The following is a 27,912-nucleotide window of genomic DNA, read 5'->3' on the forward strand; positions in this document are numbered from 1 at the left end:
AAGCCTCTCGGTAGGAACAGGGATCTCCAAAGAAGATTCTCCACAGTGCCCTCCGTATCCACCTCCAGATCATTCACAGCATGGCCTAGTGCAGAGAGCATGGGACTGGAAGTTAGAGGACCTGGGTTCTAATCTCAGCTCCACATACCTGCTGTGGGACCCTAGGCAAATCACTTAACTTAATCTGTGCCTCAGTTCCCTCCTCTGCAAAATGGGGATTCAATACCTGTTCTCCCTCTCACTCAGACTGCAAGCCCCACGTGGAACCTGGTTATCTAGTGTCTAAACCGGTGCTTAGTATTAATAAAAATAACAACGATTATGGTACTTGTTAGGCGCTTTCTATGTGCCAAGCACTGTTCTAAACGCTGGGGTAGATACAAGGTTGGATACAGTCCCTATCCCATATTGGGCTCACACTCTTAATCCTCATTTTTTACAGATGAGGTAACCCCAGAGAAGTTAAGTGACTTACCCAAGGTCACACAGCAGACATGTACTGGAGCCAGGATTAGAACCCATGACCTTCTGACTCCCAGGCCCTTGATCTATCCACTACACCATGCTGCTTCTCAGTTCTTGATATATAGAAAGCATTTAACAAATGTTGTTATTACGAGGCCAGTGTGTTTCTAAAGAGAAGTAGTGTGGCCAAGTAGAAAGAGCATGGGCCTGGGAGCCTGAGGACCAGGGTTCTAATCCTGGCTCTACTCCTTGGCTGCTTGGTTACCTTGGGCAAGTTACTTCATTTTTCTGTGCTTCAATTTTCTCATCTGTAAAATGGGGATTTAACACCTGTTCTTCCTCTCCTCTAGACTGTGAGCCCCATCTGTGTCTGACCTTACTAACTTGCATCTACCTCAGTGCTTAGTATACTACTTGGCACATAGTAAGCGCTTATTAAATGCCATAATTATTATTTTCATGTTTTCCCCTTGGAAATTTAGATTTTTGGTTGAATCAGGCAGAATCAATCCATTGAACAATCAGTCAATTCATTGAGTGCTAACCCTGGGCAGAGGACTATACTAAGCTAGAACAAGTGAATACTGGCAAACCAACATTTGCAGAGAGCACTGAACAGGGATAGTAATAATTACAAATCTGATATTTTTTAGGTGCTTATTAAGTGCCGAGCACTGATCTAAGCCCAGAACGGTTTGAATGGACACTATCCCTCTCTCACCAAAAGATCACAGTCTAAAGGGGAGGGAGAACAGGTATTTAATCCCTATTTTACAAAGGAGGAAACTGAGGTTAAAAGAAGTTAAGTGGCTTACCCAAGGTTAACAGATCAGGCAAGTGGTGGAGCCAGGATGAGAATTCAGGTTTCCTGACTCCCAGGCCTATGCTATTCCCATTTAGCCATGTAGCTTCTCGCATAGACAAGAGTAACGTGTATGGAATCGCTTTCTTCTGGTCCCTCCCGGGGTATTATGTTGTCAGAGTAACCACCTGACTGGCAGGTGGTATTTCAGACTTTAAGAGCCCCAGCTATATCATTTCCATCCCTGGGCCACCTGGACAAGCCTCCACGAATCTCCCAGAGTTCAGGTTAACTGGCAGAGGGGCATGGGAGAGAGATGGACAGTGGGTATTCGGATGTGTACATACACAATGTATATATCTTTGATTGGAGGATCCTGCTGCTGGTGGTGAGGACGTTTGCACGAGGGGAAGGGTCACGCTAAGGCTCTCTTGTCCACTTATCCACCAAGCCCATGACAAATCAGTACTGCCCGCAGTATCTGTTATTCAGGCCACCTTTTGAACCAAGAAAAAGGCATCATCAGGCTGACAAATGTGGCAGCAAAAGCTCAAAGAAACAGGTTAACCAATCCTGGAAAATGCTGGCAGAAAGAATTAGTCGTCAAGGTCCCTTGTGCTGGAGGAGAGTTAGGCTCTTTCTAGGAAACGTGGGCTGCTGATTTTTTTTTTATGAACGTTTGTTTGCCCCTTTGACCACTGCCTGGAAATGCTTTCCCTATAACTAATCTAAAGACTGTAAAAGCAGTTTAAGTCAGTTTCCTCTTGTTCTATTCCCAAAGAAGAGTCCAGCTAGTCTTCTTTCTCTGGGAAGGAACTCTATATGGATTTAAAAATGGATTAAATTGCTCCTCAGGCTTCTCTTCTCCCAGATGATGAATCCTGGTGCTTTCAACCTTAGCGAGATCACTGAAGACTGTCAAATGTATTGGCCTGAATTACTCTGCTCTTTCATCTTTAAAAAAAAGACAACCCACCTTTCTGCAAACTCTGGTTAATTCCGTTCAAAATGCCTGAATTATCTTGATAATGAATACATGGAGGCAGAGTCATGGATTTATTTTCCAGCATTGATCACTTCTGTGGCTCTCCCCAGTTTCTCCATGGCCATGGAATGGGACTACAGCCAAGTGAATATTTGGATACTGGCAGAACGTCCTCATGGTTTCTGTAATCACGTCCACGTTGTCTGCCTGTGCTTTCGATCGTCTGAAGGGGTCACAGTCAGCCACCCTCAGGGGTGAGAAGTTGGGATGGTCTGGAATGGCACTGACTGAAGGACAAGTGTTGGCTCTCTTGTTCCAGGTTGAATTATTCCTATTTTTTGCTGGTGCTTATCTGAGCTGCCTCGACTGCTAATGCTACGGTATGGAGGAAATTTAATTTTAGCAGAGCTGAAGATGGGGAGAGTGGTGGTCTGCTGGATATGAAGGAGGAGGACATTCTAGGCTGAAGGGAGGGTGTGAGCAAAGGGTCAACGGTGAGAGAGATGAGAGACACAGGGAGTGGGTTGGAGATAGAGGAGATCTTGGGGAATTCTGGGGAGTGGGTTAGAGGTTATAGAAGAGGGATGCTGATCCAGGTTTGTTAGACTCCAGCCCCAGGAGTGACACACCACCTGTTCTGCAGTTAATTATAATAATGGTAGTATTTGCTAAGCGGTTACGATCTGTCAAGGAGTGTATTAAGCACTGGAGTAGATACAAGATGATCTGGTACCACCTGGGGCTCACAGTCTAAGTAGGAGGAAAAACAGATATTGAATCTCCATTTTGCAGATGAGGGAACTGAGACCCAGAGAAGGTAAGTGACTTGCCCAAGGTCACTCAGCAAATATATGGAGCCGGAATTATAAGCCAGGTTCTTTGATTCCCAGGCCCATGCTCATTCCACTAGGCCACACTGCTTCCTGTTGGAGAGGAAGGATTGGAAGAGCTAAATGGGGTGTACTTGGAGTTGGGGGTAACTTTCAGGTCTGAGTGTCTGCATCGGGGGAGCTTAGTGGGGGGAATTTGTTGCTAGAAAACCCATGACTCCACACATCTCATTTCCAGAATTCCCATCTGGGAAGCATTGCTACCTAATGACTTCAGGGACTATTCTTATGCAGGAGAAGAGAGGACTTAATTTATCAATCTTCATTGCGCATTTTAAAGTTCATCTCCTTGAATCTAGCAGAGCACATGGCCCCCTGGTGGTTATCTTCAAACTTTATTGTCATCAAAATCACAGAGATGCAAAAAACCAAATCGAGCACAAATATTTCTATCCATTCCAGAGACACGAACCATTCCCAGATTTCTCACCATCATTCCCCTTGCTGGGCTGAGCGCAGCAAAAAAATCCCAACTCCTTTTATCATCAAGAGTATCTACTGAGTGCCTACTTTATGCAGAGCACTGTGCTGGATAAAAGAAGTAAAAGACACAGTCCCTACCCTCCACATCCTTAAACTCTAATGGGGCGTTTGGGGCAACCTCCTGAACTCACTGCGGAAAAGGCAAGAGGCCATTTCATGTGCCTGGAAGCCAAAGTCCTCCACCGCCCCCAAACTGTCCTCTCCCCTCAACTATTGCCAAGGGCTCTTCCCCTCCCTCTGCGGTTGGTGGGACCTAAAGCAGAGAAAAGATAATCCAGGGGGAACCAGGAAGGACAGGGCAGTGCCAACCATAGGAAAATGTTTTCCGAAGTCCCATGGCTGAGAAATTCCCATCCCAACCTGCCCTTCCATTTTTCCAGAATAAGTGCCTCAAAGCCAGTCTGCCCCATAAACACAGGCTATTGTCAGTCCTACTCATTTCCCAGGGACCTGACTTGTGGTGGGAAGGGACAGTGGTAGACACATCACAATAATCACAATCTGAGGATCGAGGGGAGCAATGAGAAACTCCTCAATCTGAGGTCTCTGGCCCCAAGGGAGGGAGGAACCAAATAATACAGTAAAGAAAACAAAGAGTTTCTCTTCCCATCTAGACCTCTGACCCTCCTCAACCTTCAGCCAGGAGCTCAGCCCCCATGGCTCACTTTGGTAGCAGAATAGAAGCAGGTTTTGGAGGCTGCTCTGAGGGTACGTTTGGGGCACTATCCTGTCCTTAATCTCTGAAGGGTGGTAGGGTTCAGCTGTGAGTGGCCCTAACAGCGGGCGACCGCGGTGTACTGGGCATTACTATTTTGAAAAGAGGATTCACGTGATACACAGTGGCATGGCCCTAGATCTCTTCTGGTTGTAAGAAGGCCAGGATCCAGTGGGAGTGGGGCCCAACTTGGCCATGGAGGTTGGGTTGCAGTTCAGTGCCTAAGGAGGACTCAACACTCACATGTTGGGGATGATCAAGGAGAGAATAACTTGGTTGAGGAAAAAAAAAAGCCAGCCTGCCCCATAAACACAGGCTATTGTCAGTTCTACCCATTTCCCAGGGACCTGACTTGTGGTGGGAAGGGACAGTGGTAGACACGACACAATAATCACACCAAAACCATGGCCTGCTCACACCAACCAGAGTGTTACTACATCAAGCAGTGGTTTTTACTGAGAGTTTTTTGTGTGTAATAAGCACGCCAAGCAATACAGCAGTAACTGTATTAAGTGCTTGGGAGAGTATAACAGACAGGTTCCCTGTCCGCAGTGAGCTTACAGGCTAGAGGACTGTAACCATATCTAAAGGACATGATTTTGAATCTTCAAACAGTCCCTCTTGCTCTAAGCCTGACAATGAGGCTTTACCTCTCTGGATTAATTTGGCTGAAAATTATCAAAAGGGCAGCCAAAACAATCTTTCATACTGCTCAAAAGAAATAAGATAACCCTGTCTTACGATGTGAGGTGTCCAGAATCTTTGATTCTGCTCCCGAGTCTTACGATCTTCCCAGAAGCCTCTGCTCAAAATGAAGTTCCCCTATTTCTGCAAGCCAGTCGGGTCTGTCTGCTGCTATCTCCTAGTAGTCTCCGTCTTCCTGTGTCATTTGAGGTTGCCTTTCTCTGTACCTGTAAATGGCATCATCTTCCCTCTTTGTTCTTGCTCTTCTTACTTCAGCTGACCACATAGGAGCTACTTCAGTGTCCTGCTGAGCCACTAAGTTCCCTCTCCTCTCCTACCCAGTAAAGCTAGGTTGCAGTGAGCATTGCTTAAATAGTGGAAAAAGCACTGTGTTGCAGGATCTCATTTGGGTCATCGTTCCATTCGATCGTATTTATTGAGCGCTTACCGTGTGCGGAGCACAGTACTAAGCGCTTGGAATGTACAATTCGGCAACAGATAGAGACAATCCCTGCCCAGCGATGGGCCCACAGTCTAAAATTGATATCGAGGGTTGATGACGGTGATGAAACTACTCAAGAAGATGGATGAGATAGCTGTGGTCTCACAACCACTTAGAATGCTCTTTCAAAGACCTTCCGTTTGGTCTGAAACTTGGACCCATACTGGTGCCACCGTCTGTCCAATACCCAGAGGGCATACGAGCTTTTTCAACTTGGTTTCCTACTTCTTTGATGATCTGTGGACCCACAGCATTTACATACATATCCATAATTTATTTATGTATATTCATGTCTGTCTCCCCTGCTAGACTGCCCTGGTGGGCCAGGAACGTTTCTGACAACTCTGTTGTATCGCACTCTACCAAGTGCTTAGTACAGTGCTCAATAAATACCACTGATTAATTGATGGACTGATTGATCTGTGCATTCAGACGTTGTATTACCTAGGTAGCAGAATTTAATGCCAACATTCAGCTTGGGATTGTAAATGGAGATCTTTCGGTTAATCAGGATTCTTCGGTGGAGGCTAACCTTGGTCTTCTTCAGACTTACTCATAGCTTGTTTGACAGAGTAGTTTTAGATCATCGGCAGGTCTTCATGGGAATTCACTTCCAGACTACAGTCATCAATTTAGAGAAGCTCTGGAATGCGGATTCAAGGACTTTCGATGATGCTCTTAGCTTGTTGAGTTGAAATGGTTTCCTGGAGGACCAGAAGTGCATTTTAACACCAGGTTCCAGGTCTTTTGTTGTATCCTCAAGTGCTCCTGCCGAGAATACACAGCTCTGCTTTACTCCATTTGAGATGGGAAGTCAGAGCTGAAGGCAGCTGCAAATCTGATAAGACTGGCTGAATGTTGGTGGATGAGTCTTACAATCTTGATAAATATATCAGAGTGACTAAACTTGTTCAGATGCTGCCAGAGCCCAGATCTATTGATAGTGTCAAAGTAGGAGCAGTATTTATCAAGTGTGCAGAGCACTGTACTAAGTGCTGGGGAAGAACGCACAGGTGGGAATTCTACACTGCCCCTGGCCCCGAGGGGGATCAGCAAACTCGTCCCCGCAGTTCTCGAGGGTCACCCACGGCCCCAGATACTCAAAGGCTTTTGGTCACTTGGCTCGGCAAGTGCGCGTTCCGGTGAAGGCCCAGTGACTGGTCCATGTCTTTCCCCAAACCACAGGCGGTGGATCACAGCCATACTCTTGGCTCCTCCCAGGGCCCACCCCAGTTTTTAGGGGACAGACTCCACAGTCCACTTTGAACTCAGGCTATAAGAGTGTAGCCTCAACTACGCGGAAGGAATGCTGTAGAGCTCTGGTCTTTCCTGACTATCCTGAAAGTTTTTTCCTTCCTGTCTCTGACCCAGCTCTCCTCTCCTACCAACTTCTGCAAAAAATGGGGCTGGTTCTCACATATCCTGAAACCCCAATGGGCTCTCAGTTGTACACCAACCAAGCCCTAACTCCCCACACACTTCGGCCCCCTTCCAGCCCCCACTGGCTCACCCAAATCCACAGGGCCAAAGGGGCAGGATAGCAGGTCCAGGGCTCTGATGACTTTGGATGGTGCTGCTCCAAGGGAGAACAGATCATTTTAAGCCAGGAAGATAGCGAATACACTTCCTTCCAGGCTTAGAATGAAGGGAATTGGAGTGGAGGACCAACCTCCTCGTGAAGTTATTTTGGGAACGCTATTCCCTCCTCCCCCATCACTTGGGGGACTAGCCGGCACAGTACTCCTGTGTCGTCGTCATTCTCATCCTCATCCGCAGCACTGACTGAGTACTGGCTGGCTTGAGTACATGGGGCCTCATCTTCCAACCAATCGTGTGACGAGATCAGCAGACCCATGGCAGGGTGGGGAACATGGCGCCCGGGGGGACAGTCTCTTCAGTGAATGTTCTCTTTTTTATCTCCCCCAGAAGACCGCTCCAGATATCTCACGTAGGTGTTGTCTGACACGTTTTGAGAGAAAGAGGCAGCGGTGTGGAGATGTCCACCGGCAGAGGCCCAGGCCCAGGTTCGCTGGGAGATGGAAAGGGTGGTGGCGGTGTGGTAAGCACAGAGCTGGGTCAGGGTGAGCAGGACCCAAGGGGAGCTTGGCCTGACCCCCAGGAGGCTGCCAGGGGGTGGTTGGGAAGTGGGGAGGTGGCGGTCTGGTCCGGCCTCCAGCTAGCAGAAAGGAGGTGGCTACCCAGCTTAGTCAGACTTGTCTTTCTTCTTGGCGGCGAAGGGGACCTTGCCAGCCACAGCCGAGCCAACGGCTCCCATGGTGCTGCTCACGGCGGAGACGCTGCCTTTCACCAGCCCCACTCCCGCGGCCGGGACCGTAGTCACCGCTGATCTGGTGAGTTCCAGGCTCTTGCTTCCGACCCAGGCGACGCCTCCCAGCGTGGCCCCCACGGCGCCCCGGGTCATGCTGAAGAGCCCTCCCGTCATCCTCCAGATGACCCCAGCCTGCTGAGGCGACTCCTCAGGGTCCGGATTTGAGTCTATGGAAAGAGAGAGAGGAAAGATAATCGGTATGCTGGAGGAGGCCAAGGTCCAGGCGGGTCCGACCAAACCCAGTCCAGCAGGGACTCACCCCCAAGGCCCACGGGAGCCAGTGGTTTCTCCACAGCAAGGCCCCTTCCTGTTCACCCTGTTGCCCAGACCACGGTCACTTCCTTCACATTCTTCCCTCTTGTCCGCCCCCACGATCGGTTAGGACAAAAGGACCGGAAAGGGAGCAAAGTCGACCCAGGTCAAAGCTGGGAAATTTCCCGGCAAACAGCTAAAATTTATTGGTTGATAGGTCTGAGGTCCAGATTATTTTAGTAAGAAGTCATTCAGCTCACATCTCTCTCCTCCTCCAAACCCTCCAGTGGCTCCCATAGCCTTCTGCATCAGACAAAAATTCCCGTCAACTGGCTCTCTGTCAGCTCTTCCTTTCTTTCTCATCTGCCTCCTTCACCCACAGTGCCTCAGCCCTCACTCTCTGATCCTTCCAGGAGAATTTTCTCACCTTTCCTCGCTCCCTCCTCTGTCACTTCTGGCCCATTAAGGGCTTACTAGGTACTAAACACTTATTAAGCACTGGGGTAGATAGAAGCTAATCAGGTTGGACACAGCCCATGTCCCACCCCATTTTACAGATGAACTGAGGTGACTTGCCTAAGGTCACACAGCAGACAGGTGGCAGAGATAAGAAGCCAGGTCCTTCCACCTCCATGCTCTATCCACTAGCCCACGCTGCCTCTCCTGCTGTCTCCTTCCTCATTCCTCCCGATTCCCCCCCACGCCTACGGTCCTTTCCCCCTTCAAATCGACCAGCACTCGGTTCTCCACATTTTCAAAGTCCTTCTAAAAACCCAACTCCTTCCAGGAGGCTTTCCCTGGCTACTTTTCTTCTCCGAGCTCTTTTCCTCTCAGCTACCACCTCTGCATTTTGGCACGCACAACTCATTCCTCTGAGGCGCCTTTCGATTTACGCATTCTACTGTTTAAGCTTTTATTTGTTCACTTATCCATCTTTCCATTTTCTTTTTGCGATCAATTGTATCCCTCTTTTCCCTCCCAACTAAAAATACTTTTGTGTCTGTCTCCCCTGTTAGATTATGAACTGTGTCTGACCTGATGATCTTCTATCTGCCCCAGTGTTTAGTTCAGTGCTTGACACATATAGTGCTTACCATAGTTATTATTGTGAACTGCACTGGACTCTCCCTTACTAGACTGGAATCTCCTCGAGGGCAGGGATCATGTGTACCAATTCTGTTGCACTGTACTCTCCCAAGCGCTTAGTACCATGTTCTGCACACAGTAAGCACTCAATAAATACCACTGATTGATTGATTGATTGATTAAACTCATTGACAGGCCAGAGTGTGTCCCTAGTGTGCTTTCTGAGTGTTCAATTCAGTGCTCTCCCTATAATAGATACTCAGTAAATACTATCTCAGACTGTGAGCCCCTGGGGGACAGGAACTGGGTCCAATTTGTTATTCTTTTATCTATTCCAGTACTTCTCACAGTGCTTGCCACCTAGTAGTTGCTTAAGAAGTGATTAAGAAGCAGTGACCTAGTTGAAAGAACAAGGGCCTGGGAGTCGGAGGACCCGGTTCTAATCCTGGCTCCGCCACTTGTCCGTTGTGTGACCTTGAGCAAGTCACTTAACTTCTCTAGGCCTCCGCTTCCTCATCCGTAAAATGGGAATTCAGTCCTACTCCCTCTTCCCTAAAATGTGAGCCCCATGTGGGACAGGGATTGTGTCCAAAATGATAATCTTATATCTACTCCTATGCTTAGAACAGTGCTTGGCACATTGTAAGCACTTAACAGATATCATTATTATTAATGGTAGTGATAATAATAGTAATAAACCACATCGGTCTTGTTATTATTATCATTGTTATTACTACTGACTGATTAAAGTAGCTCTGGAAAAGGCACTTCCTCTGTCCGCCTCATCTTCTGGGATGATGTTGTCCAGCTGCATTATCACATGACCAAGAACCCCAAATTAATGTCCCAAACTTAGAGCCTTCTTCTTAGCTCAGCACCCAGGGCTCCTGATTTCCATTTCCCTTAAATCCTTTAGAGTTCCTGGCCTCTGTGGCTCTCACTGTCTCCTGCATTCCTGCTGGCCGTGAGCTGATATGGCAAGATAAACCCTGGGATTTATAGCGCAGATTAGCAACTCAGACAAAAGAGCAAAGAGAGCATTTTGGTGGCACGCAGAACTCAGATAAGGCAGGAAGAGAGTGAGAGAGAAAGAGAGGGAGAGAAAGAAGAGAGAGATGCTAGAGGAAGAGAGAGGCCAGCAGAAAAAACAATGCAAGAAAAACAATGAAGAGGCAAGAAAGAGAGGCAGACCTGGAGGTTAGGGAATGAAGTCCACTGCCCCAGAAAGTTGATTAATGTTGCCCACTCATCCCTACCATCCCTCTCATAGCCTCTTTCCTTTCATCAAGGACCAGGTTTCTCTTTTTTTAAATGGTATTTAAGTGCTCACTATGTGCTAGACACTATACAAAGCACTGGGCTAGATTAGAACAGTGTTTGGCACATAGTAAGTGCTTAAGAAATGCCATCATTATTATTAGATACAAGCTAATCAGGCTTGACACAGTCCCTGTCCCACATGGGCCACACAGTCTTAATCTCCATTTTACAGATGAGGTCACCGAAGCACAGAGAAATGAAGTGACTTGCCCAAGGTCACAGAGCAGGCAAGTGACAGAGCCCGAATTAGAATTCAGGTCCTCTGCCTCCCGGGCCTGTGCTCTTTCTACTAGGCCACGCTGCTTCTCAAGCTTCTGCATGGGCTCCTTCCTAGGACAATGCTAAAGGAGGGAACCAAGGAAAGCATACCTAAGGTAGCAAAAGTGAGGTGGGAATGCGATGAGTGGGAGTGTAGCACCCTCCGGGACTGGGTCTTAAGGGAGCCAAGCCTAGCTGGATCGGGTCCGGGGGCTCTCTGACCCTCTTCACTGGCCACTGCTCCAGAGGCTTGCGGCACATGAAATAGAGGCAAGCCTGCTGGGGTTTAACATGCCCACCTCCATCCTTACCCCACTGACCTCTGGGATGCAGCCCTGAAAGTTACCCTCTAGGTGCGTCAGCACCCAGACAAATGAATGGGGAGCTAATCCCCGTGTGTGATTGCACACCAGGAAATGGTAAGGGAAGGCCCCAGGCAAATGGTGGAGGATTCTAATAGTAAGAATGTTGGCATTTGCTAAGCGCTCACTATGTGCAGAGCACCGTTCCAAGCGCTGGGATAGATACAGGGTGATCAGGTTGTCCCACGTGGGGCTCACGGTTTTAATCCCCATTTTGCAGATGAGGGAACCGAGGCCCAGAGAAGTTAAGTGACTTGCCCACAGTCACCCAGCTGACAAGTGGCAGAGCCAGAATTCGAACCCAGGACCTCCGACTCCCAAGCCCAGGCTCTTTCCACTGAGCCACGCTGCTTCTACAAGCTGTAGAAGTTGTTACTACATGAAAGGCTAGCAAAAATCAATCTCAAGTGGTACCAGGCAGTACCAGTCGGCAGTACCAAGACCTAGTGCAGAATAGATGGCCAGCTAATGGATTGGACCCACGTCCACCAAGACCCTTCCTCATACCCTCTAGGGCAGAGGCCCCAGTTGCTTCCACTGGGGTAGATACAAGCTAATCAGGTTGGACACAGTCCACGTCCCGCCAGGGACTCACAGTCTTAATTCCTATTTTACAGATGAAGTGAGGTGACTTGCCCAAGATCATACAGCAGACAAGTGACAGAGCCAGGATTAGGACCCAGGTCCTCCTGACTCCCAGGCCCATGCTGTATCTACTACGTCCTGCTGCTTCTCCTGCTTTCCCCTTCCTCATTCCTCCCAATTCCCCACATGCCTAGAACCCCGCACCCCCTTCAGCGTTCGGAGATCGCTGTGGATCCACCTATAGGTGATGAAGTGACAGAAAGGGACAAGGATGGATTAATAGAAAAAAAGTCCACAGGCCAACCTGTATTAATCAATCAATAGTATTTTTTGAGCGCTTACTACGTCCACGACACTGAACTAAACTCAGTACAGCAGAGGAGTTAGACACAAGCCCTGCCCTCAGAGAGCTTACAATATAGTGGGGGTGAAAGGGGCTGGCAATTGGACTGATCCTAAGAGCCTGGGTTGAGAGTTCTCCTCATCTGCTCTTACAAGAAATGAATGGGGAGCTACTCCCCTACTCCCTAACTTCCACCTGTGCAACAGCACCCCAGAAAATGAAGAGGTAGCAATTTCCTTTGGCTGAGTCCAGGCCTCGAGCGGCTCTTAAACTCCTCATCTTGGGAACACCAGAAATGGGTTTCTTCTTGATGCTTAGATGTGAAGGGGAAAGAGCCTCCTCATTCCCTTCCTGTGGGTTCAACTGTGCTCCTCGGGTGCCTGGGCCTAAGAATGGACAGAGTCCTAGGACCTGGGTCGCGTGATATCTAGATTCTCTTTGTCACTAGGCTGGAGGGTCTATGTGTGACTTTGGGCAAGTCACTTAACTTCTCTGTGCCTCAGTTACCTCGTCGGTAAAATGGGGATGAAGACTGTGAGCCCCACGTGGGATAACCTGATTCCCCTGTGTCTACCCCAGCGCTTAGAACAGTGCTCGGCACATAGTAAGCGCTTACCAAATACCAACATTATTATTATTGTTATGTGAGGTGAAATGGGATAATGCCCACTCAAATTAGTGTGTAAACTCCTTGTAGGTAGGGATCGTGGCGCTTGTTATTGCTTAGGAGAGTGCATTGCACACAGTAGGAGCTCAATCATGCTGCTGCTTTTACTATTACTATCAGCGAGTTGACCTTTTCCTTTGCCCATGTATCCCATCAACACTCTGATATCCCAACCCAGGGGTCGTAGCTGTGTGTTTTCCATATTCGCTAATAAAAACTCATTTTGGCAGGGTCAAACAAAGGATTGGAGCCCAGGGTTATCACTGTGTATGAGGCTCCCCGCCCACCACACACATACACCTCCCCCCTTCCCCTTGACAACGAATGCCGTCTTTTTCTTTGCAAAAGGGACCCCCCCCGCCAGTCACAGAGGGTAGGTGAGGGTCTGCCTTGCCCTAAAGACGTGAGCTGTGACAATCTGCTTCTCTAGCCTTCTGTAAGGAGGAACCCCCAGCTCCATCCAGGGGTTATGTTTGCTATTTCACCCCACGTGGATGAGCCTGGGTTTGGGACTACAGGCGTATAGTGGTTAGCCTAGCTGCCTTCCAAACAGTTGAGCCGGGTTCGATTCGCAGCCAACGCAGGGAACTAACGTTCAGAGAAGCGGCGTGGCTCACTGGAAAGAGCTCGGGCTTGGGAGTCAGAGGTCATGGGTTCGAATCCCGACTCTGCCACTTGTCGGCTGGGTGGCTGTGGGCAAGTCACTTAACTTCTCTGGGCCTCAGTTCCCTCATCTGTAAAATGGGGATTAAGACTGTGAGCCTCACGTGGGACAACCTGATTACCCTGTATCTACCCCAGGGCTTAGAACAGTGCTCTGCACATAGTAAGCGCTTCACAAATACCAACGTTATTATTATTATTATCCCAGAGGCAGCGTGGAACACAGGTTCCTCGTCTCTACTGTCCCTGTCCACAGACGGATGGCACAGAGCAAACTTGGATAAGTTGATTCTCAAGCAATTCACTTCCCCTCCTCTCCGTGGACTGGAGATGGGGTGGAGCTAGTGGGGACTAATCGATCAATCAGTGGTATTTATTGAGCGCGTAACCCGTGCAGAGCACTGTACTAAGCACGTAGGGGAGTACAATACGATAGAGTTGGTAGACACGTTCCCTTCCCAGAAGGAGCTCACAGTCTAGAGAATAATGTCTTATTGGTCTTGGGGAATGTTTGAGAAACTAGAGCTCATAAACTGTGCTGTGCTCTTTTCAACAATCTCAGCGGGATCTTTGCTTCCTCTTAATGGTTGCCAGGGTAACCATTTGGTCCTGGGTGGAGTGGACCAATCCTGCCTTTATTTCTGGGAGTTAAACGGCAGCGGAGCCACCCAGATCACACAGCAGACCCTGCACCTCAGCAGACTTGGGCTCGATGCTGCTGATGTAGGAAAATATTGCACGAACATCAGCTCCTAGGGCTTCCGGCCTCCCCGCACCGCTTACCCTGGCCCAGCGGCTCTGATAACGTCTAGTCAAATCAATCAATCAGTCGATCGTATTTATTGAGCGCTTACCCGTGTGCAGAGTGCTCTACTAAGCTCTTGGGAGAGAACTAGATAATAACAGAGTTGGTAGACACATTCCCTTCCCACAGTGAGCTTACAGTCTAGTCAGAAGTCAGAGGCGGCGAGACAGAGGCCATGATGGGAGACCCCCTGAGTCCCCGATCCCAGAAAGGAAACAGGGACTGTTTCTCAGCCTGGCATCGGCCCTGCCACTTCCCCTCACTGTGCCGCTGAGCCAGAGAGAAAAGCCCCGTGGGAGATGGCCAATGCACCCATGGGGCCTGGAGCTCTTCTCAAACCTGGATATGTTGAAGCTTCTTCCTGGGCCAGTCAGTCACTCAGCCCCGAGAGGGCAGAAACCTTTTTGCCCCCTGTCAGCTGGCTCGGGTTCCTGAGGAGCCGAGGGATCCATTTTTGGGGCAATGAAGCTTAAGTGTCGCGGGAGAAGCAGAGGCTACTGCAGCTCCTGCCCCCACCACCAACTTTCAAAAATGACACAGATGAATTGCGTTCAATTTGGATTTGGGGGATTTGGGGGGCTTAAGACTCCGGCAAGTGGCTTGTATTAAGTCTGGTGTTATTTCCTTGTTGCCACAGCTGTGCTTAGCCAGTGCTGGGCTTGTGTGAATGTCGCCATTCTGGTCGCTTACTTCTCACTCCTACTGCTGCCCAGGTAAGCGGGGAAGGGAGAGTGTTGATGGGGCCCATCATGTGATGACGACCATATTCTCCCTTCTCTGTAGATTGGTTGGGGGAACTGGGGCCGTACCCCCTTGAGGATGTGCATCTGGGGGTAGGCCCAAGAAGCCGTGACTTCTGGAACATTCTGATTTCAGGCTCCCACCAGAGTTGATGCCATCCTAGATGCAACTCAGAGACCCTCCCCTTCCCAATGTCTAAATTCAGGCTAGAGCCTGCCAAGCAGCTAGTTAAGTCTAGAGCAACAACGTGGCCTGGTGGAAAGAGCATGGGACGAGAAATCAGGACCACCCGGGTACTAGCCCCTGCTCTGCTGCTTGCCTGCTGTGTGACCTTGGATCAGTCATTACCTTCTCGGTGCCTGTGAGTTCTCATCTGTATAGTGAGGATAAAACACCTGCTTTCTCTCACCCTTAGATTGTGAGCCCCATGTGGGACATGAACTATGTTAGATCTTCTCTCTACTCCAGTGCTTACCACAGTTCTTGGACTATAGTAAGCACTTAATTAATACCATTACTATGAATAACAAGCACAAATTGTATTCAGATGTATAGAGCTCTGTACGAAGCATTTGGGAGCTTTTAGCAAAAATAGAACAGGGTCCCTGCCCTATAAGAATTTATAATCTAGTGAATGAGACAAGGAAGACATATAATAAACATACGGTGGGAGCAGGGATAATAATAATAATGATAATAATGTTGGTATTTGTTTAGCGCTTAACTATGTGCAGAGCACTGTTCTAAGCACTGGGGTAGATACAGGGTAATCAGGTTGTCCCACGTGAGGCTCACAGTCTTAATCCCCATTTTACAGATGAGGGAACTGAGGCACAGAGAAGTGAAGTGACTTGCCCACAGTCACACAGCAGACAAGTGGCAGAGCCGGGATGAAAACAGATATGCTGAGTAATGGCAAGAATAAGGGAAAATGAATAAATGAATGGACTGTGCATTGTCTATATTTACAAGTTCTAAGGATGGCTGATAAGATGAGTCTGCCAGGGAAAAGAAGAATTATTATTATTATTTTTTATCATACTTAAGTACTTTTTTTTCCCCAGTGGTATTTGTTAAGCGCTTACTGTGTGCCAGACACTGCACTAAAGCCTGGGGTAGATACAAGCTATTCAGGTTGGACACAGGTCACGTCCCATGTGGGGCTCACAGTCTTAATCCTCATTTTACAGATGAAGTAACCGAGGCACAGAGCAGTAAAGTGACTTATCCAGAAGAACACAGGTTGAGAAGGTGGGTTTCCAGGAAAGCCTCGAAGAGGGAGAGAGCTGTGCTTTGGTGAATGTGAAGGACGAGGCTGTGTCAGGGACGGGGAGAGCATGGATATCAGTTTGGAGACAGCAGTGATGAGAGTGAAGTACAGTAAGAAGGTTACCTGGGGAGGAGCAAAGGGTACGAGCTGGGATCCTGTGGGTCAAGGGAGTGGATATGCAAGACAGAGAGAGCCGGTTAAAAAGCTGCTCACGTCCCTGAGAACTTGACAGGCGAAGTGTCGGGGAGATCCAGGACTCTGGGGACCAGCTCCAGTGGTGCCGCCCTGCTGCTGTCTCTCAGCCTTCCCCTGCCTGATGCTGCCGCTTGCCCTCGTTCTACAGTTCCAACAAGACGCCAGGGAAATCCGAGGAATCCAATCCAGTTCCACTTGGAAACCTGGACAGTGGCAGGGGCAGCGGCGGGGTCACCAGAGAGGGCTGTGGTGGAGGGAGCGGTCGGGGAAGTGGTGGGGCAGTGGCGGGACCAGCAGAGGGAACTCTGGTGAGGGCAGCGGCAAAGGCCGTGGAAGATCTGGGATTGCGGGGGAGTCAATATTTGCAATGTGGAAAAGGATGAAATCCCCTGAGAGAGAAAAACAGAACTCATTTTCCAGCTGGTGTTAGAGTAAAAAAGATATAATCTTCCAGTCTTCCCTCATATCCCGGGGACGCGTATCTCAGATTCTCCTACCCAGGTTCCCCAATGAAGGTGATGGATCTGTGAATTTAGAGGACCCCCCTCCCCACACCTTGAAAGTTAGCTTTCAATCCCAACCCTCTGGAGAAAAAGTTACGATTTCTTAGAGGAGCTTGCCTTCATTTTTAGAGGCGAGGCCCTCGAGCATCCCGGCTGAGCGGAGAGATTAAACAGTGAGACACCTGAGCCGGCGTCTCCCAGCTGGCCCCAGAAAATCCTCAGGTTGCAGTCCTTCCCCAGATCCAGGCACGCCTCTCTGATTCTAGCTGCCCTCGGCCTAGTCCCCGACGGACAGGTCTCTCGATGGCAGATGACAGGTGACGCTGTCAGGATTCTGACTCTCTCCAGAATGTATGCAAAGCGTCTCTCTGCCTGCACCGTCAACCTGAATTACATTACACTACCAGCCCGGAACACCTCTGCAGGGAGGAGGGAGGCGGATGCGATGCTCGGAGGTTTACAGGAGAGGCGAATAACTTCAGCGGTGGGGCTGGGGTGGGTGGGGACTGGGGCCCTGGCTTCCTGAGAAAAGGTCTCGGACATCTATCTGTTGCCGATTTGTACATTCCAAGTGCTCTGCACAGAGTAAGCGCTCAATAAATACTACTGAATGAATGAATGAATCTTTGGGAGGGGACATTGTGAGACCAGCTGGTCAGTCGATCAATCAGTCCATCGATTGTATTTATTGAGTGTTTACCATGTGAAAAGCACTGTACTGTTTGGAAGAGTGTGGCTCAGTTGCAAGAGCACGGGCCTTGGAGTCAGAGGTCATGGGTTCAAATCCTGGCTCGGCCACTTGTCAGCTGTGTGACTTTGGGCAAGTCACTTCACTTCTCGGTGCCTCAGTTACCTCATCTGTAAAATGGGGATGAAGACTGTGAGCCCCACGTGGGACAACCTGATTCCCCTGTGTCCACCCCAGCACTTAGAACAGTGCTCGGCACATAGTAAGCGCTTAACAAATACCAACATTATTATTATTAAGAGTGCAGTCGTTGATAGACATGATCCCTACTTATGAATCAATCAATCAATGCTATTTATTGAGAACTCACTGTTGCAGAGCACTGTAGTAAGTACATGGGGGAGTACGAGAGAGTAGGCAGACATGATCCCTGATTTTGAGAATCTTACAATCTAGTGGGTCATCCCAGGGACCAAGGGCCAGACTGAAAGATAGAGCTGTGGTTGGTTCAGTCCATCGGACTCAAAACTAGGGCTGATGGGATGGCACCTGTCATTTTACAGAGAAGCAGTGTGGCTACAGAGCAGTGTGGCTCAGTGGAAAGAGTACGGGCTGGACAGTCGGAGGACATGCGTTCAAATTCTGGCTCTGCCGCTGGTCAGCTGTGGGACTTCGGGCGAGTCACTTTAACTTCTCAGGGCCTCAGTTACCTCATCGGTAAAATGGGGATTAAGACCGTGAGCCCCACGTGGGACAACCTCATCGACTTGCATCCTCTCCAGCTCTTAGAACAGTGCTTTGCACCTAGTAAGCGCCTAACAAATGCCATTAACTAATGCGATTATTTGTCAGGTGGACTCTCTATCAGCAATCCCTGCACTTTTTCTGGGCAAGTAGGAGGGCTCTTCTCCTTTCCCTAGTCTAGCTTGTGCACCTGCCACTATCTTGACTTGGTCCACGGCCCAGGAGACTGGTATATATAATAATATAAAAATAATAGTATTTGTTAAGTGCTTACTATGTGCCAAGCACTGTTCTAAGCGCTGGGGTACATACAAGGTAATCGGGTTGTCCCACGTAGGGTTTACAGTCTTAATCCCCATTTTACAGATGAGATAACTGAGGCACAGAGAAGATAAATGCCTTGCCCAAAGTCACACAGCTGACAAGAGGCGGAGCTGGGATTAGAGCCCTCGACCTCTGACTCCCAAGCCCGTGCTCTTTCCACGAAGCCACGCTGCTTCTCATTTGCTTCCCATGAGAAAAGGAAGATTGATCCCCTTTCTGGAGGCAGGAGTGTCTGCTGGAGACCCTGAGGGATAAGACTGGGGAAGAGGTCAGTTGACAAGGCCTCGTGGACCCGGACCCGTGTCTTCCTGTACACTCGGCTCCACTGGGCAGCCCAGGAGCAGCCCAGAACCCGCTGGGTTGGAGCCCAGCCCAGGACATGCATGGTAGAGTACCAGGCATCACGGGCTGCCTTTTCTGAGCACGCATCCAGAGGGACAGCGTGGCCCAGTGGGTAGAGCATGGACCTAGGTGTTAGAGAACCTGGGTTCTAATCCCAGCTCTGCCACTTACCTGTTGCGTGACCTTGGGAAAGTCACTTCTCTGGGCTTCAGTTCCCTCACCTGGTATATGGGGCTTCGATACCTGTTCTCCCTCCTACTTAAACTGGGAGCCCCATGCGGGGCCTGATGATCTTGTATCTACCTCAGCGCTTAGTAGAGTGCTTGGCACATAGTAAGCGCTTAACAAATACCACAGTCATCACAATTATTATTATGCACCGGCTCAGCCCCGGTATTGTGGGGAACAGGCTCTGGGAGGGGCTTTGGAATTGGCCCAAGAGGTGCCTGGACCTGATGTGATTGCCAGAGCCACCAGGAAGCCTGCAGGGATTGGAAGGGCAGAAGAGGAGAGTGGGGCAGAGTGGAGGTGAGAGGGTGTCGCTAGATGTGGAGTCGGGGAAAGGTGCCAGCAGGAAGTTGACCTGACCTGCTTTGGATAATGGCGGTGAAATCGCCACAGAAAATTCTGAATTTAGCCCAGAGGGGCACTGTGAGAGCAAGCCTGCCACGCTGTTTCGGCAGGAGGGTTTGTGCGTAGAACGGAGAATCTGGCTTTCTCTTCTGTGGTGTCTAACCCTACAGATAGTCCTGTGTCTCTCACTCCTCTGCTTTCTCCCTAAACAAGGTTTATGACTTTCTGGATATAGGAGAGGAGACTGAAGAACTTGTAGAAGTCACAGGAAATCTCTTGGCTTTTCAATCAGCCCGTTGGAGAGCTGGCCGCTCTCCTTTCCAGGGAAGAGAAACCATCCCAGGAATGGAGAAAAGAAAGACCCCCCCCTTCTCCTTAAGCCTTGGTAGGAATAAAGAATTCACAGAGAACATCAGCTCTACCCCACAAACAGCCTGGTCTGGCAGTCCACAGACTAGACTCCTGTTTAGACTGTGAAGTCCCATGTGGCACAGGGCTTGTGTCCAGTGCAATTAACTTGCACCTACCCCAGCACTTAGAACATTGCTTGACATAGAGTAAGCACTTAACAAATAATAATAATAATTATTATGATACTTGTTAAGCATTTATTATATTCCAAGCACTGCTCTAAGCACTGGGGTAGATACAAGCCTATCAGGTTGGACACGATCCCTGTCCCACACGGGGCTCACACTCTTAATCCCCGTTTTTACAGATGAGGTAACCGAGGCCCAGAGACATGAACTGACTAGCTCAAGGTCACAGAGACATGTGGTGGATATGGGATTAGAATCCAGGTCCTTCTGAATACAAGGCCCGTGCGCTAGCCACTGAGCCATGCTGCTTCTCAACACCATAATAGTGTAACAGCATTTGCCTCCCAGTTCCGTTACTGAATCCCTAATTGCCCTCCAACCCTCAGTTTCTCCACTTGTAACGAGGGATACTTCTCTCTGCTGCTGCTGATGACATATTTGAGTTCTTCCTAAAGGCCAAGTGCTAGGGTAGATATAATACAATTAGAGCTGCCGTAGTCTCTGTCCCTCTGAGAGCTCCCGGTCTAAGAGGGAGGGAGATAAATGATCTTATTCCCATTTTACAGATGAGGAAACCGAGGTCCAAAGAGGTCAAGTGATTCGCCCAAGGCCACACAACAGACAAGTGACAGAGCCAGGAAATTTCCTGGGGCCCCATGACTCTCATTCCAATAGGCTACGTTGGGAAATCATCCCCGGCTTAAAGTGACGCCCGAAGAGGGGACATTTGAAACAAAGAGAATCCGCAAAAATGGCGGGATGGATCCAGCCTCTGAATTAGCCCCGACAGCAGATCTTTCCGCCGTTGCCTATGCATGGGCTCCCGCCCACAGTTTCACCCCCGCTGCTGCAGGGCCACTATTTATGTCAGCAATTATCCTCTTGCAATCTGGTCCCCGCCACAGTTAATAACCTGGGTTAAGTGATTAGAGGTTAGAATTCTTAACAAACTGGCTGTTGACTTAGCTATTGACTGGGTTCAAGAAGTTTTTCACTGCTCTTAGGAACCCGGTTCAATGAGTTATAGCGTGAATGGGCATCGGTAGAGATGTGGTGGGAGTTATAGATTATCTATGTTCCATGTCTGGTTTCAGTCAAGTCAGGGAAAAGTCTCTCTACTATCTCTTATTTATAGATTCCAGGTGAGATGAGCTGCATTGAGGAGCCCAGGGATGGCAAATAGCCATTTTGTGTCCCGATGTTACTTTTTTATCCGAATCCCCCTTTCCCTTCCAGGACTTTCTTGGGGTTTAAGAATATGATAATAACAACCATAACAATAATAATAATATTTATGGTATCTGTCAAGCTTAATATGTGCCAAACTCAAGCTGGCGGTAGATACGAATCAATCAGGTTGGATGCAGTCTTGTGTCCCTCATGGGACTCACAGTCTAAGGAGGAGGGAGAACAGATATTTAACCCTATTTTATAGGTGAGAGAACTGAGGCACAGAGAAGCGAATTGACTTTCCCAAGGCCACACAGGAGGCAAGTGGCGGAACCAGGATTAGAAACCTGGTCCGTTGAAACCCAGGCTGGCCCTCTATCCACTAGGCCACACTGGTCCTTCACGGGCCTTTGGATGCACCCCACTCTTTGAGGACTGGGTTGTCTGTTCTAAGTCTGGGAAAATCAACCAGGGTCAAGGATCTTTTTAACTTTAAAGCAATTTATTCTAATGCGGAGAGCTGTTCCGAGCCCGGCACATGCTACGTGAGGTCCTGCCTCACGTAGACAACGGGTCAGCAACATGTGGTCGGTGGAAGGCAGGAGGGGACGATGCTGAAGAGCTGGGGGAACACTCCCCAAATGTTGAGTCTGCATAGGGTCGGTCATTCGTTTCTGGACCATCGTAGTCACTCGTGCACCTTCCTACCTACCCTACCCTGTGTGTCGGTCATTCATTAGCTAGAGGAATAGTCTATATAGGTTTCCCTTGGTTCATTCCAGCGAGGTTCTTGTGGCACACTGATCCAGAAGACTTGGACAAAGACTGATCTTTCTCAAGATGAACCCAGAAAAATAGCCTATTCTAGACAGCGCTTCAGACCTTAAGAGGCTCACTAACTTGGGAAACAGTCTAGAAGAGAATCCCACCTCCTTCTAGCCCTCTCTCCCTCCCATGGGATTGCATGGGGGGATGGCAAGGAAGAGGGATGCCTCTGGATAAGTGGGTGGGGATTAGAAGTGGGGTCAGCGGGATCAGAAGTGGGGACAGCTTTAGAAAGGGGAGGGTTTCTCAGGAAGGATGTATTTCTGCACAAGTGGCTAGACCTGAGCATAGAGCACTCAATTTTGAGGGGCAGCAAAATCCTGCTTTCCTTTTCTCCCCTTCCCTTAGGCAGGACGCGCCCTGTGCTAAACTGAAATGGGACAGTCCTTCTGTGAGTGCATTGCCACAACTGCAAATTCCCATTTGGCCCCAGAAAAGGTATTCTTTGATGAGTTACCACAGACCCTCTCATTTCTTCCTGACACCAGGCCCTGCCCCGTTTACAAAGCATCTGCAAGCAGGGCTCCCTCCCATACGCCTGTGAGGAAAGGGTCCTTGGATCTGGGTCCCCTCCCACTCCCGAGTTGGCTGGAGGTGGGAAAGAGGATCTCCCAGTTCGGGAAGGTGGTCAAAGAGCTTCCAGGAGTCTCTACTTGCTTCCCTCCCACAGCAGAGAGCATCACATGGCAGGGTTGGAGGTGAGGGGATCGTTCTCCCGCTCTTTCCTGTCCTCTTGAGGCTTAGCCTCTAGTCCTGGCTGATGGGCACCAGGGAGCCCTCTGGGGCAAGCAGAGCCCTTTCCACTGGGCTGCGGTGGCCATATCTGCCGGGAGGTCCCTCGAGAGGAAGCCCTGCGCCCAACCTCACCACAGAGGCGGCTGAGGTATAATTGCAACAAGCACAAACAAGTGTTTGTGGTGTAGGGCCGTGCTCGTAAGTCAACAGTAATGGCTCCTGACATCAGTTAGCTGACCGCGGCCCAGCTGACGGGGGAGCCTGCGTGCTTGAACTGTCTAACTGGGGAGCAGGCAGGGAAACCCCTTCAGGTGGAAGGGGAGGGCCTTCTGGGACCTACGAGGCCTCAGGAGGGCTGCCCCAAGAGCAGGGTTTGGCTGCCATTTGCAACCCAACAACCACAGGTCTACTTTCTTATTCATTCATTCTTAATGGGACCATTAGCTGCCCTAATTGTATCCATTACCGGAGGTTATTAAAGCTTTCAGTCATCGGCGCCGTGGCTTCTTACACTGGAGGCAGCTGGGAGCTGACTCCGGCACAGGCCAGGCCAGAGGCTCGGTCCCCAGGGCTGCCTGCCCCCGCCATCCCGGCATCGGCCGAGTTGTTGCCATAGTAACTCCCTCCCTCCCCCCCACGATCCCTATTTCCTGCCCACTTGGCATGGACTCTGGGACACAGACATCAGCCACCTCCTTCCTACCTTTCCCCTCGCATTTATGGAAAACTTTGGTGATGTCTGCCGGCCAGGGTTGAAAATGACTTCTCTTCCAAAAGCTTCGCTGACAGGGCCAAAAGCTTCTCTTCTTTCTGCGCTATTTGTGAATCTGCTTCTGTGTGGACAAGGGCCGGTGGCTGGCAGCTCCTGAGGTTTCCCCAGTTCTGGGACAGAGAAGCCCGGCCCAGGGTCGTTTTCTGGGGAGAGGAAGGCAATGGCAAAATCATCCTGAAGCATCTCCGAATTCCCAGATGGGGGCCTTGTACTCAGCTGGGTTTACAAGTTATTCCCCAGGAACTTATCTTGAAGCAAGTGTTTCCCGGAGAGGGGGAGAGACCAGGGGCTCAACGGAACAGCACAGCTTCTCTGTTGGACTCTCCCACTTCCAGCTGAGCAGAGTCCTTCGACCCAGCCTGACGCTAGCTCACAGTACCTTGTCATTCCTCGGCTCGTCCTCTTTTCCTGATTTCTATTTGATAGTTTGAAACTATCTCTAATTTCTATCCTACCTTCCAAGTGCCCAGCCCAATCTTCCGCACACAGTGAGTGTCAGTGAACGCTGTCAGCGGTGTTGAAGGTAAAGAAGATGACCTCTTGCATTCGTACTTATGGAGGCCAGCTGGCATGCGGTGCAGCCCAGTGGAAAAAGCATGGGTCTGGCAGGCAGGAGAGCCTGGGTCCTAATTCTGGCTCCACTCTTGCCTGTGGTAACGGGACTCTGCCCCTTAACTTCTCTGTGCTTCGGTTTCCGCATCTGTAAAATGGGGATTCAGTACCTGTTCTCTTTCCCCATTAGACCGTGTATTTCATAAGGGACAGGGACCGTGTCCAACCTGAATATCTTGTATCTACCACAGTGCTTGCAGATAGTAAGCCCTTAACAAATGCCATTATTATTATTCTCATCAGTGATATTTATTGAGAGCTTAATACTCAGTATTCATTGAGCACTTACTCTGTGCAGAGCACTGTGTGCAGAGCACCGTACTAAGCTCTTGGGAGGGTACCAAACAACAGAGTTAGTGGACATGTTCCCTGCCCACAGTGAGCTTATTGTTATTATGCAGTTGGAGGGCATTCAGAGAGAGAGAGAGAATAGGCATCCTCCAAGTCAGAGAGGAGAGATATAAGCACCAAGCCCTGGTCCCTCCCCGCTACGCGATGAATTCTCCCAGGAGACCCCCCCAGCCGTCGAAGCGGCCAGACCCACTCCTGCGAGCAGAGGTCCGCGATGAGGACCAGAGCTGGAAGGAGCCAGACCGGCTGATTTACTCTGGAGCTCTGCCAGGAAAAACGTGCTGATTAGAGGACAGCGCGCCTGGCTTCGAGAAGTACAAGCCTGGAACTTTTCTATTACAAGCTTGGTGCCTCTGCAGGTGCTGACAGGCAGGTAGGGAGGGTGGAGGAGGGAAGAAGGGGGAGCCAGTTGGTGCCAGCAGCAGCAGCAGCAACATCGGCATCGGCATCAGCTGTGATACAGTTCCCCCGCATACAGAGAACACGCCGCCTTGTCAAAATGAATGATGAGAACTTAGTTTTTCTCTGCAGTCAGTGGCTTGGAAAGTGATCTCTCCTTGCTCTACAGACTCACTCGGCTGCACTGAGTTCCACCAAGCTGGGAGTCCGGGGAGGAGGGAGCGGGACCCGGGCATTCCGTGCCTCAGTTCTCCATCAGTCCAAGCGGCCCCCTGTGGAACCCCGTTCCTCAAGCGATGGGAATAGTCGCGGTTTCTTGATCCTGTCCCTCGGACTTGGTGAACTTGAACGAAGAGAGGATTCTCGGTTGGGGCTCTTTGAGCGGGAGGGAGAACAGCAGTTCCTTACTCCCTTCTGATAAAAAGGCAGCTGGGCAGGAATCCCAGGCCTGAGACTGGACATTTCTTCCCCTGCCAGTGCTCAGGACCAGCTGGCACATTGCTCTATGTAGGATATCTGCCCCTTGGCAAGAAGTCCAGGAAAGGGACCAATCATTTGGGGTTTAAAAGGGCAATTTCTGAGTCTTTCTGGCGTGCTAGGTTGAGCCTGTTAATGGCAGGCAAGAAAGGAGAGGGTGGTTTGCCCAAGAGGTCAGAGGAGATGCGTTCAGACCAGATGCCAGTAGCAGACCTAGGGCCTCAGGATGGGACTGTTGTGGACTCTCCCCATGGGTGTGGTTCTGGTGAAGGAGAGGAATAGGGAAGGAGAGAGAGAGGGATGCTCTTGTTCCTCATAGTCTTGCTCTTCCCACTGCTCTCGCTGTACCCTCACCTGCCCCCTCTGCCACCTACCTCCCCAGCTCTCTCCAGTGCCCTGCCCAATGGTGGTGCTGCCCCGGGGTCCAGGGATGTGCAAAAGAAGTCAAAGACCCGAGGACAGACACAGACCACGGATGCTCAAGTTAGGTGAGATGCCGTTCCAGTTCAAAAGCCTGGAGAGGCTCAGCAACTGAGATGAGACCGGTACGGTCTCGTTTGACCCCGGAATTCATCAGACCCCAGTCGGTACCTGGCCACTGAAAGCAGAAAAGGTGATGATGATAATGATGATGGCTTTTGTTAAGCGCTTACTATGTGCCAGGCACTGTTCTATGCGCTGGGGTAGATAGAGGGTAATCAGGTTGTCCCACGTGGGGCTCACAGTCTTAATCCCCATTTTACAGATGAGGGAATTGAGGCCCAGAGAAGTTAAGTGACTTGCCCAAAGTCGCACAGCTGACAAGTGGCGGAGTAGGGATTAGAACCCACGACCTCTGACTCCCAAGCCCGGGCTCTTTCCACTGAGCCACGCTGCTTCTTTTACAAAGGTGGAAGGAGTAACATGATAAAAAATTAATTGGAAGCTGGTGGAAAGGGAACGGGCCTGGGAGGCAGGAGACCTGGGTTCTAATCCCAGTTCCTCCGATTTCCTGCTGCATGACCTTGGGCAAGTCATTTAATATGCCTATGCCTCAGTTTCTTCATCTGTAAAATGGAAATGAAAATACGTGTTCTTTCTCTCCGTTAGATGGTGAGCCCATGTGGGACAGGCTGCGTACTATCTCGTATCTATCTCGGTGCTTAGTACAGTGTTCCCAACGAATCAACACTTACATGTTATTATTATAATTAAAGTTAGAGACTTGAGATTCCCTGAAGGCTTGGACTGTGCCTGGATCATGGATATCAGTATTGAGTTTACACTTGGACTGGGTCCCCCTACCCCCTGGTATCTCCCTCTAAACAGTTGTGTGACTGTGGGCAAGTCACTTCACTTCTCCGTGCCTCAGTTACCTCATCTGTAAAATGGGGATTAACTGTGAGCCTCACATGGAATAACCTGATTATCCTGTATCTGCCCCAGAGCTTAGAACAGTGCTCTGCACCTAGTAAGCACTTAACAAATACCACCTCATCTGTAAAATGGGGATTAAGACTGTGAGCCCCACGTGGGACAACCTGATTCCCCCGTGTCTACCCCAGCGCTTAGAACAGTGCTCTGCACCTAGTAAGCGCTTAACAAATACCAACATTATTATTATTATTATGATTAGACAGTTCCAGGGGAGGACTGGTGACTCGGGGGTTGGGGAAGAATGGGGACCTCATTCCCTTTTCTGGGAATCTGGATTCTCCTAGATAGCTTTCAGCAAATTGTTGTTGTTTTTTTATGGCAGTTGTTAAGCAGTTTACTATGTGTTCTAAGCACTGGGGTAAGTTAATTAGGTCAGACACAGTCCCCGACCTGCATAGAGCTCACAGTCTAAATAGGAGGGACTCCATTTTACAACTGAGGAAACTGAGTTAAGTGCCCAAAGTCACATAGCAAGCAACTGGCAGAGCTGGGATTCTCAGACCCCTGGTCTATCCATTGGCCGTGCTGATTCTCAATCGTTTCCTTGAGAAGAATGAAGCCTTCCGCTGTAGGACCAAAGCTTAAGAGGAGGGTCCGGAGACCCAGGAAAGCAGGAGGCTAGAACCAGGCAGGGAAATCTCTACTCCTGTTTACCCAACTATTAGTCGGGATGGCTTCGGGATGGCTTTGCCTTAATTTATTTACATTGAACGTTTCTGTAACCATCTGCTCTTAAACTAAATGGAAAATGATCTTTCTCCTGCCGCTACGGCAGCTCCCTTGGATGTTTTTAATAAAAAATATCTATCATTTTAATGCAGACAGCCTGGCCAATAAAAATGATCTGTGCTATTAGTAATGATCCCACAAATACAATGCAAACAAGCCCAGTGGTCTGTGGGGCTTGGTGGGTTTGACTCTTTCTCATCCTCCCTCCTGCCAGGGCTGGGGTCAGGGGACCGGGACCTGCTAAGCCTCTCTTTCCACTTCCCTGGACACCAGGGGAGGAGATGGAGAGATAAGAGCAGAATTGCTTTGAC

General features: G+C 49.6%; 1 protein-coding gene across 1 annotated transcript in view; it reads right to left on the reverse strand.

Moving 5' to 3' along the window:
- Positions 1-3,458: 3,458 nt before the first annotated feature.
- LOC107547863 (transmembrane protein 263-like) overlaps positions 3,459-27,912 on the reverse strand; it is a 403,142-nt gene continuing 378,688 nt past the window's right edge. Inside the window, exon 4 of the mRNA XM_039911420.1 lies at positions 3,459-8,022. Within this exon, the coding sequence (XP_039767354.1) occupies positions 7,730-8,022 (293 nt within the window). The 3' untranslated portion in view covers positions 3,459-7,729. The remainder of the gene's footprint in view (positions 8,023-27,912) is intronic.

Source organism: Ornithorhynchus anatinus, chromosome 3 (genome assembly GCF_004115215.2).
Source record: "Ornithorhynchus anatinus isolate Pmale09 chromosome 3, mOrnAna1.pri.v4, whole genome shotgun sequence".
Classification (NCBI taxonomy): domain Eukaryota; kingdom Metazoa; phylum Chordata; class Mammalia; order Monotremata; family Ornithorhynchidae; genus Ornithorhynchus; species Ornithorhynchus anatinus.